At 43.1% G+C, this 10,948-nt stretch overlaps 2 protein-coding genes and 2 long non-coding RNA genes across 5 annotated transcripts; 3 read left to right on the plus strand and 1 right to left on the minus strand.

Moving 5' to 3' along the window:
- The first annotated feature begins 339 nt into the window (after window positions 1-339).
- LOC146990237 (uncharacterized) lies at window positions 340-868 on the plus strand. The gene is made up of 4 exons (XR_015035233.1): window positions 340-379; window positions 474-536; window positions 608-666; window positions 742-868. It is a non-coding gene; the product is annotated as an uncharacterized LOC146990237 (long non-coding RNA).
- On the minus strand, window positions 740-4,765 carry LOC146990238 (uncharacterized). The gene is made up of 3 exons (XR_015035234.1): window positions 4,644-4,765; window positions 876-924; window positions 740-806 (listed from the first exon to the last, which is right to left on the minus strand). It is a non-coding gene; the product is annotated as an uncharacterized LOC146990238 (long non-coding RNA).
- LOC146990239 (uncharacterized) lies at window positions 4,185-5,451 on the plus strand. Of its 2 annotated transcripts, none has more exons than XM_085770973.1 (4): window positions 4,185-4,256; window positions 4,351-4,413; window positions 4,485-4,543; window positions 4,623-5,334. In XM_085770973.1, exons 2-4 carry the CDS (start codon window positions 4,409-4,411, stop codon window positions 5,321-5,323), a joined length of 765 nt encoding a protein of 254 aa, XP_085627099.1. In that variant the 5' UTR covers window positions 4,185-4,256; window positions 4,351-4,408; the 3' UTR covers window positions 5,324-5,334. The 2 variants fall into 2 exon arrangements, with proteins under 2 accessions (XP_085627099.1, XP_085627107.1); XM_085770981.1 differs by lacking the exon at window positions 4,185-4,256 and adding an exon at window positions 5,416-5,451 and having other exon boundaries at window positions 4,376-4,413.
- A 1,973-nt stretch (window positions 5,452-7,424) lies between these two features.
- On the plus strand, window positions 7,425-8,539 carry LOC146990240 (uncharacterized). Its single transcript, XM_085770992.1, has 4 exons — window positions 7,425-7,468; window positions 7,563-7,625; window positions 7,697-7,755; window positions 7,832-8,539. The coding sequence occupies exons 2-4, from the start codon at window positions 7,621-7,623 to the stop codon at window positions 8,530-8,532; spliced, it is 765 nt and encodes a 254-aa protein (XP_085627118.1). The 5' UTR covers window positions 7,425-7,468; window positions 7,563-7,620; the 3' UTR covers window positions 8,533-8,539.
- The last annotated feature ends 2,409 nt before the right edge of the window (window positions 8,540-10,948 follow it).

Genomic DNA, 10,948 nt, shown 5'->3' on the forward strand with positions numbered 1-10,948 from the left:
TGAAACTGTGACTATACACTTTTGCTGCAGTTTGGTGCTGAGCTGTTCAATAAAGACATGGAATATTTCAGTCTGTGTGTCATGGACCTATAGCTATCAGGTATTAGTTTCACTTTTTGAATTGAACTATTGAAATAAATGAGCTTTTCCATGATATTCTAATTTATTGAGATGCTCCTACTTTTTGTTGGATACAAATTTCTTTTGTAACCTGAAAATAAAACCATTGCAAAACATTTTCCTTTGAACACACCCCAGACTTCATTGTCATCAGCTGTGCCCACTTAATTAATGAACACACCTGTGAGAGTCCTTTAAAATAAGCTCCTGAGGCTCCTGAGGACATAGTGCTTTTGGAAGACTGTTGTGCCAGTAGCAGGTGAGACATAGCGTTTGCTTAATGTTCATGAGTTTATTGTCCATTTTGCGTTAATGTTAACAGGAACACTGTTGTCTGTGCTTTACCTCTGTAGTTTCTTGGGGTGAAATTGTAGGGCAGACATCTTGAGTTTATCCACCTGCTGTACCACGATGGTGTAAGTAGACAACTGACTTTTCATGAACATGTTCCTGGCTTTTAAAAAGGTTAACGTTAATGTGTTTGCAGGATCTTCTGGATTCCATATCTGCTGTTTGGAAGCATCACTTGTAGCCCTGTGCTAAAAGGTATGATATTGCTGCCAACTCAAGACTATTAGTGTAGCAATTAAATGACTCTAATTGCAGCCCTTGTTTTTCCAGCCCATGGACCACAAGCTGCACCAGTAGCTGTCTCAGAACCTGTGGAGGTGCCACTCCCATACCACCTTGGCAGCTGGAGGAGATGGGCGAGTGCCAACAGGGGCAACACTGCTGGGCCTTACGCTGGAAGCTACAGTGGCAACAACATGGCTGCAGGTAGTGACAGAAGACCACAAGCTGCACCTGTGGCTGTCTCAGAACCTGTGGAGGTTTTATTTTTGTTTGTTTTTTGTATTTTTTGCCTTTATGCTTTTTTTTTGTGTATTTCTGTTTTGTTTTTTTTGTATTTTTTTGCCCATTTTATGCTTGTTTTGTTTTTGTTTTGCTATTTTTTTTTTGTTTTGCTTTTTTATTTTTTTGCTTTTTCGTTTATGTTATTTTTTTTTTTTTTGTTTTTTTTTTTGTTTTTTTTTTTTTGTTTTTTTTTTTTGCACCATTGGCACCAACATGGCTGGGGGCAGTGAGTTCAATAGTGGCTATGCAGGTTATGGGGTTGAGGCCCATGGAGCCCCTGAGCACGGTGGATATGGGGCTTATGCAACGGCTCATGCAAGTGGGTACGAAGGCAGTGCTCCAAGTGGCAGCTATGATGGCTCAGCAAGTGGATATGGAGGGAGCAGCTCTTACGGGTATGCAAGCTATCAAGATGGGGCCAGTTCTGGATCTGATGGCAACGCTGGCCCTGAAGCCCCTGAACCAGTTTTCAGTGATGTGTCTGACCTAGAGCCAGTCTCTTCATTCAGCTCTCGTTCAAGCTACCAGCGAGGAAGGTCAGTGTTTGCTCAAACCCGCTACAGCCCAGGAGAGCCAGCTCCCCCTGTCATGCCAGTATACAAACTTGTCAGGAAAACTTCAACAGAAAGTGGCCCCGCTGCAGCTCCAGCCAAAGGTGGCTTCTAGAGACCTTCCAGGTAAGATGTAGTTAAATCAATGCTATACTGTAGCTGCTTAACTATCTTTGCTCTCAACTTGCCCATGATTTGTCTTTCAGGTCCCCAATGTTTCTACTTGATGACAACCTTATGCCAATAAAAGTTTCTTACAAAATCTTGTGCCTGGTCTTGACTTTACCTCAGTTAAAATGGCTGTAGTTGAAATGGACCTGTAACATTCAAGCCAGAGTCTGTTGCTGTCTGACAAGCACAGAACAATGGTTCTGGTATGCAAACAATTATCAAGACTGATTATTGGGATGGAGGCTGCACAAACAGCAGGGTTATTCTGTCTTCAGGTTGCTTCAGGCAGTTCAACTTCAAATTGCCTTAGTGCTAAACTTGTAAATAGTCAAGGTGTAATCGCAGGTCTTGACAACCACACTTTTCTAAATCTTGAAAGAACATGGAACATTTAGAGGCTTCCCCACCACATGCAGTGCCCCTTGCTATTTATAATGAGAACATCAATAGTTTAGTCCTGTTGTGTTTTAAGCCTGCTGCAAAATTAATATGCATTACTTAGCCTGACTTGAGGTGAACGGGCTACAGGGGACCATGTCAGATAAACCCCCCACCCGAAAAATATTTTTTTCTTTTGACTAATCATCGCATCATGTTTTTTTCCCCTCATTGATTCATGATCTCATTTGCGTCTTTTACAAGTAGAAGTTCACTGGTGGTGACATTGAAGTTGTGACCTTCTGTTTGCTGTAACATCATCCCTATGCAGGAGCAGCCCCAGCACAGGACTGCCCCAGACCTTCTCTTTGTTTAACACACATTAGTTCATTGAGGTTAAACATCCAGACAGGAAATGAGCAGAAACACTTTAAAACAAGGGTTAATCACACACCACTGATCTCCTCTCTCTCCTTCCTTTACTCCTTCACCTCTCACCTCCTCCTGACATCTTACAACTTACGATATGTGAGTTTGCAGATGTCTATGTGTTAGTAGCCTATTTAGCAACTTACCGGTACTTTCGAAGAAGGTGCCCCAACAGTGTACACTGTCGGGACCGCTGTATCCGTCAGGATTAATTCCTTCGCCAGCCCAGCTGAGTATTGCCCGCAGTTGGAGAAGCAGTACTGTGTGAAATGCCTTGCACACACCCTGGATCTCGCCGACAGCCCCCGCTCTCCGTCGAAATGCAGGGTGAATTCAAGCCAAGGCCGGCTGTATCCCGGCATCCGAAGGGAAGCTGAACAAAGTAGTTTGGGTGGACGGACACCCAAGCAAACACCTCCTTGGTCCTCCTCCAGCCATGCTAACATTAGCTAGCGTATGCTAGGCTACCAACCTACTGTCACCTAACACTCTCACACACTCACACGCTATCTCACAATCTCACCACACACTCACTCACCCAAACGTGTCCCTCACTCACTCTCTTGCAACTGCACAGCACACTAGACAATAACTCTCTCATAATTCACAAAACTGCTCACTCCAACTCGAAACCAATGCCAACCTACTCGCTATCAAAGAAAAACTTCCCGGTTTTTCCTTTTAAATTGTCAAAGCTTCCCGGGTTTTTGACTGACAGATACGGATCCTGATATCATTGGCTGATTAATCGTGTACAAGCTGACGTATAATCTGTGCGCCTGCACTAAAAGATGCGAAAAAAAAAATCACACTTTCACCCAGGATTTACTCAAAAATAGAATTTTGCACAAAGTTTGGCCTACATCGTCTGATAGATGAGTTATCACACTAATTTTATGTCCCAGAGTGGAATGAAATTCATTTTTCTTTTCTGTACACCTTTAAAACAAGGGTTATCACACACCACTGATCTCCTCTCTCCTTCCTTTACTTCTTCACCTCTCCCCCTCCTACTGGCACCTTCCCCTCAGGATGGTCAGGATGTAAAAAGCATAGCAGCCTCCACCATAATATAAGCATACTGTGCTCATTGCTAATTATGTAATATTTATTAGGTTAGCCTCAAAGTGTTGAGAATCAGTGAGGTTTACCTGATTTACATTGATTTTGAGATACAGAGGAAAGAAATCTACAAAAAGGACTAAATAATGACTCCACAGACTGAGACACTGGGGTGAAATGGTTTGAGATCATTGTTTCATTGGTTTGAAGAAACTGAAGGTGGAATAAATTCAGAATAAACCTAGACATGAAGTATGAGAAAAAATAAAGATGCTGTTCCAACTACTGCTTTCCTGTTATTTAAAAGAACCTGAAACTGTGACTATACACTTTTGCTGCAGTTTGGTGCTGAGCTGTTCAATAAAGACATGGAATATTTCAGTCTGTGTGTCATGGACCTATAGCTATCAGGTATTAGTTTCACTTTTTGAATTGAACTATTGAAATAAATGAGCTTTTCCATGATATTCTAATTTATTGAGATGCTCCTACTTTTTGTTGGATACAAATTTATTTTGTAACCTGAAAATAAAACCATTGCAAAACATTTTCCTTTGAACACAACCCAGACTTCATTGTAATCAGCTGTGCCCACTTAATTAATGAACACACCTGTGAGAGTCCTTTAAAAGAAGTTCCTGAGGCTCCTGAGGACATAGTGCTTTTGGAAGACTGTTGTGCCAGTAGCAGGTGAGACATAGTGTTTGCTTAATGTTCATGCGTTTATTGTCCATTTTGCTTTAATGTTAACAGGAACACTGTTGTCTGTGCTTTACCTCTGTAGTTTCTTGGGGTGAAATTGTAGGGCAGACATCTTGAGTTTATCCACCTGCTGTACCACGATGGTGTAAGTAGACAACTGACTTTTCATGAACATGTTCCTGGCTTTTAAAAAGGTTAACGTTAATGCGTTTTCAGGATCTTCTGGATTCCATATCTGCTGTTTGGAAGCATCACTTGTAGCCCTGTGCTAAAAGGTATGATATTGCTGCCTACTCAAGACTGATAGTGTAGCAATTAATTAAATGACTCTAATTGCAGCCCTTGTTTTTCCAGCCCATGGACCACAAGCTGCACCAGTAGCTGTCTCAGAACCTGTGGAGGTGCCACTCCCATACCACCTTGGCAGCTGGAGAAGATGGGTGAGTGCCAACAGGGGCAACACTGCTGGGCCTGCCAGTGCTTATGCTGGAAGCGACAGTGGCAACAACATGGCTGCAGGTAGTGTCAGAAGACCACAAGCTGCACCTGTGGCTGTCTCAGAACCTGTGGAGGTGCCCCTCCCATACCACCCTGGCACCAACATGGCTGGGGGCAGTGAGTTCAATAGTGGCTATGCAGGTTATGGGGTTGAGGCCCATGGAGCCCCTGAGCACGGTGGCTATGGGGCTTACGCAACGGCTCATGCAAGTGGGTACGAAGGCAGTGCTCCAAGTGGCAGCTATGATGGCTCAGCAAGTGGCTATGGAGGGAGCCGCTCTTACGGTTATGCAAGCTATCAAGATGGGGCCAGCTCTGGATCTGATGGCAACGCTGGCCCTGAAGCCCCTGAACCAGTTTTCAGTGACGTGTCTGACCTAGAGCCAGTCTCCTCATTCAGCTCTCGTTCAAGCTACCAGCGAGGAAGGTCAGTGTTTGCTCAAACCCGCTACAGCCCAGGAGAGCCAGCTCCCCCTGTCATGCCAGTATACAAACTTGTCAGGAAAACTTCAACAGAAAGTGGCCCCGCTGCAGCTCCAGCCAAAGGTGGCTTCTAGAGACCTTCCAGGTAAGATGCAGTTAAATCAATACTATACTGTAGCTGCTTAACTATCTTTGCTCTCAACTTGCCCATGTTTTTGTCTTTCAGGTCCCCAATGTTTCTTCTTGATGACAACCTTATGCCAATAAAAGTTTCTTACAAAATCTTGTGCCTGGTCTTGACTTTACCTCAGTTAAATATGGCTGTATAGTTGAAAGACCTGTAACATTCAAGACGAGGCTGTTGCTCTCTGACAAGCACAGAACAATGGTTCTGGTATGAAACCAATTGTCTCAACTCCAAGCCTGGTTATTGGGATGGAGGCTGTTTGGGTTATTCTGTCTTCAGGTTGCTTCAGGCAATTTCAAATTGCCTTAGGCCTAATGCTAAACTTGTAAATAGTCAAGGTGTATATCGCAGGTCTTGACAACCACACAGCTGAACATTTACACATTCTTGGCCTCTTGTGAGGTAGAAACCAGGGGCAAGGGGAATTGTCCTACTACAGGCTGTCTTGTCTAAGTCTTGAAAAGAACTTGGACCATTTTAGAGACTTCCACCACATGCCGTACCACTTGCTATTCACTAATGAGAACATCAATAGTTTAGTCCTGTTCTTTAAGCCCGCTGCAAAATTAATGCATTACTTAGCCTGATTTGAGGTAAACAGGCTACAGGGGACCATGTCAGATAAAACCCCTCACCCAAAAAAGATCTGATGCTGCAGTGGGATCTTAAAAACTGTTGACGGCCCTGGTTTGAATCTTGATTTCTGAAGATCCATGTGAAGAGGGCCCGGGCGTCTTCGAACCTCAGGGTAAGAGTCATGCGTGCTAAACACCTAGTAGCCAGGGCACATGATCAATTGGGGGCATAGTGACAGGACCCTCAACTGTCACACATGCAAAGAAGCTGAAGCAACCTCTTGGCCCTGGCCTCACATTGATACAAGCAGCAACTTCTGACGCAGGAAAATTAAGTCAAAACTGAAGTGGTCAAAGCAGCAGTTCCACTCCTGACCAGAGTGTGTCTCCAAGATGTCATGTTACAATGCTAGCGGTGTCCCAGACTAAGAATTTTCATAGTCGAATCTGATTCGTCAGATCTTTCTTTTCGTCAACTAATCATCGCATCATGTTATTTTTTTCCCCTCATTGATTCATGATCTCATTTGCGTCTTTTACAAGTAGAAGTTCACTGGTGGTGACACTAAAGTTGTGACCTCCTGTTCGCTGTAACGTCATCCCCTATGCAGGAGCAGCCCCAGCACAGGACTGCCTCAGACCTTTAACACACATTAGTTCATTGAGGTTAAACATCCAGACAGGAAATGAGCAGAAACACTTTAAAACAAGGGTTAATCACACACCACTGATCTCCTCTCTCCTTCCTTTACTCCTTCACCTCTCACCTCCTCCTGGCATTTTCCCCTCAGGATGGTCAGGATTTAAAAAGCATGGCAGTCTCCACCATAATAACATAAGCATACTGTGCTCATTGCTGATTATGTAATATTTATTATGTTAGCCTCCAAAGCGTTGAGAATCAGTGAGGTTTACCTGATTTGCATTGATGTCGAGATACAGAGGAAAAGAATCTACAAAAAGGACTAAATAATGACTCCAAAGACTGAGACACTGGGGTGAAATGGTTTGAGATCATTGTTTCATTGGTTTGAAGAAACTGAAGGTGGAATAAATTCAGAATAAACCTGGACATGAAGTATGAGGAAAAAATAAAGATGCTGTTCCAACTACCGTTTTCCTGTTATTTAAAAGAACCTGAAACTGTGACTATACACTTTTGCTGCAGTTTGGTGCCGAGATGTTCAATAAAGACGTGGAATATTTCAGTCTGTGTGTCATGGACCTATAGCTATCAGGTATTAGTTTCACTTTTTAAATTGAACGATTGAAATAAATGAGCTTTTCCATGATATTCTAATTTATTGAGATGCTCCTACTTTTTGTTGGATACAAATTTCTTTTGTAACGTGAAAATAAAACCATTGCAAAACATTTTCCTTTGAACACACCCCAGGCTTCATTGTCATCAGCTGTGCCCACTTAATTAATGAACACACCTGTGAGAGTCCTTTAAAAGAAGTTCCTGAGGCTCCTGAGGACATTGTGCTTTTGGAAGACTGTTGTGCCAGTAGCAGGTGAGACATAGTGTTTGCTTAATGTTCATGAGTTTATTGTCCATTTTGCTTTAATGTTAACAGGAATACTGCTGTCTGTGCTTTACCTCTGTAGTTTCTTGGGGTGAAATTGTAGGGCAGACATCTTGAGTTTATCCACCTGCTGTACCACGATGGTGTAAGTAGACAACTGACTTTTCATGAACATGTTCCTGGCTTTTAAAAAGGTTAACGTTAATGTGTTTTCAGGATCTTCTGGATTCCATATCTGCTGTTTGGAAGCATCACTTGTAGCCCTGTGCTAAAAGGTATGACATTGCTGCCTACTCAAGACTGTTAGTGTAGCAATTAAGTGACTCTAATTGCAGCCCTTGTTTTCCCCAGCCCATGGACCACAAGCTGCACCAGTAGCTGTCTCAGAACCTGTGGAGGTGCCACTCCCATACCACCTTGGCAGCTGGAGAAGATGGGCGAGTGCCAACAGGGGCAACACTGCTGGGCCTGCCAGTGCTTATGCTGGAAGCGACAGTGGCAACAACATGGCTGCTGGTAGCGTCAGAAGACCACAAGCTGCACCTGTGGCTGTCTCAGAACCTGTGGAGGTGCCCCTCCCATACCACCCTGGCACCAACATGGCTGGGGGCAGTGAGTTCAATAGTGGCTATGCAGGTTATGGGGTTGAGGCCCATGGAGCCCCTGAGCACGGTGGCTATGGGGCTTACGCAACGGCTCATGCAAGTGGGTACGAAGGCAGTGCTCCAAGTGGCAGCTATGATGGCTCAGCAAGTGGCTATGGAGGGAGCCGCTCTTACGGGTATGCAAGCTATCAAGATGGGGCTAGCTCTGGATCTGATGGCAACGCTGGCCCTGAAGCCCCTGAACCAGTTTTCAGTGACGTGTCTGACCTAGAGCCAGTCTCCTCATTCAGCTCTCGTTCAAGCTACCAGCGAGGAAGGTCAGTGTTTGCTCAAACCCGCTACAGCCCAGGAGAGCCAGCTCCCCCTGTCATGCCAGTATACAAACTTGTCAGGAAAACTTCAACAGAAAGTGGCCCCGCTGCAGCTCCAGCCAAAGGTGGCTTCTAGAGACCTTCCAGGTAAGATGCAATTAAATCAATACTATACTGTAGCTGCTTAACTATATTTGCTCTCAACTTGCCCATGTTTTTGTCTTTCAGGTCCTCAATGTTTCTTCTTGATGACAACCTTATGCCAATAAAAGTTTCTTACAAAATCTTGTGCCTGGTCTTGACTTTACCTCAGTTAAATATGGCTGTATAGTTGAAATGGACCTGTAACATTCAAGACGGAGGCGGTTGCTCTCTGACAAGCACAGAACAATGGTTCTGGTATGAAACCAATTGTCTCAACTCCAAGCCTGGTTATTGGGATGGAGGCTGTTTGGGTTATTCTGTCTTCAGGTTGCTTCAGGCAATTTCAAATTGCCTTAATGCTGAACTTGTAAATAGTCAAGGTGTATATCGCAGGTCTTGACAACCACACAGCTGAACCTTTACACATTCTTGCCTCTTGTGAGGTAGAAACCAGGGGCAAGGGAAATTGTCCTACTACAGGCTGTCTTGTCTAAGTCTTGAAAGAACTTGGACCATTTTAGAGACTTCCACCACATGCCGTACCACTTGCTATTCACTAATGAGAACATCAATAGTTTAGTCCTGTTGTGCTTTAAGCCCGCTGCAAAATTAATGCATTACTTAGCCTGACTTGAGGTAAACAGGCTACAGGGGACCATGTCAGATAAAACCCCTCACCCAAAAAAGATCTGGGGCCGTATTCCTAAAGATTCTTAGTGCAAAGAGTTGCTCCTAGTGGCCAAATTCTAAGAAAATTCTTAGAATCATGATGTTTTCTTAGAATTTCTCCTAAAAGTTAAGAGTAGATCCTAGTAAAGATAAAAGCTATTCCTAACGAATCCTAGCTCTTAAGAGAGCTCCTAAGGTGGGATCTGTTAAGAGCAGGGAAGAGGACTTTTAAGTGGCTTAGGAGTTCCCTAAGCAGAGGACAAAATGGTGGACAGAAGAGAGATATTCTCCAAACACTGGATGTCAGTGAATTAATGAAATGCTACAGATTGTTCCTGTTCCTCTGTCCAGTTGGGTTTCCTTGTTCTTTTCTTCTCCATTGCTGTTCACTGGTTTGTGGTAGATTTCAAAGCCAACCAACACTGCTTCTTATAGGCCGGTCAGCAATCAAAGACACTGATTAAAGCTGAGCCATTTTACCCTTGTTAATACCAAATTGAGTTGGAAAGTTGAAAGTGCAAAAATGACCAGCATGGTAATTAATATAAGCAAATAAATCTAAGTTTCACTATACTGTGCAAGTTTTCACACATTTTGTAGGATAATTTTAAAGTATAGCTTACTATTCATTTAACAGATATTTTCTTTTATGTGAAATAATTTTTACAATTACACAGTCTTCATAAGATTGGATTTTATGGTTAAATTTATCGATTTGAGGGTCCATCCTTTGCCCATTATCACCAAAAGTATATTTTTTTATCTAGCTTTTTTTTAAAGTATATTTTTTGGGCATTTTGGCCTTTAATTGACAGAACAGTTGAGAGAGAGACAGGAAATGGGAGGCAGAAAGACATGCAGGATAGGACTGCTCGACACAGGATTCGAACCGGGGCCACCTGCAGTGAGGACTATAGCCTCAACACATGGGGCGGGTGCTCTTTATCTAACTTTTAGGATCAACCAATCACAGCATTTGAAATGATGACTCATACCTAGCAACGGGGGTCTGTAATAACCTTATGATGACCGGGTGGTGTATATCTGGACGCCGTAACTTCAGGCTCTGGTTTAACAACAGCAGGCTTTATTGTTGACTCACATGACACTGCATACAGCCTAGTCTGCCTTCATGTTCATGTTACTAACCTAGACTTCCGGCCGCACACACTTCACTCTGCTCCAGCCTCATCACACTAGTATAAGTGCGCGGCACTATATACTACATCCCTCTTTCTTAACATGAAAGCTATACTTCAGCACTGCAGAATGTAACTGACAACTATGACTTAACTTGTATCAACACTGTAATCTTACAGCTTGCACAATTACTTATAAACACAGACTCATGAACTTACTGTTCACTGGAATTACAAATTATATTTCAGTTTCTGTCCCTAATACCAACATGGCCCTGACTACGCAGCAGCATAAGAACACATTACCTTTACTGTGCTAAGAACAGAATAACTTGTTCACAATGTTCAAACATTACATTTCAAATACTTCTGATTACAACGTATCATCCACATTCTTGTCTTTTCTTTTCCTGTTTTTTTTTTTTTTTTTTTAATACAACAGAACAGAACATCTCAAAATCTTTCATCATGACTGTCCACCATACTTCACTGATGTGCCACAATGAAGTCTTTGAACCTCTCAGGTGGTCGAACAATACGACCACTCTTGGTCTGAACAGGTTTGGGTGTGGATGGCAGAATATCAGTGTTCACTACTGT

The sequence above is a fragment of the Trachurus japonicus genome, chromosome 3, assembly GCF_045865225.1.
Source record: "Trachurus japonicus isolate A0001 chromosome 3, Traja_1.0".
Lineage (NCBI taxonomy): Eukaryota > Metazoa > Chordata > Actinopteri > Carangiformes > Carangidae > Trachurus > Trachurus japonicus.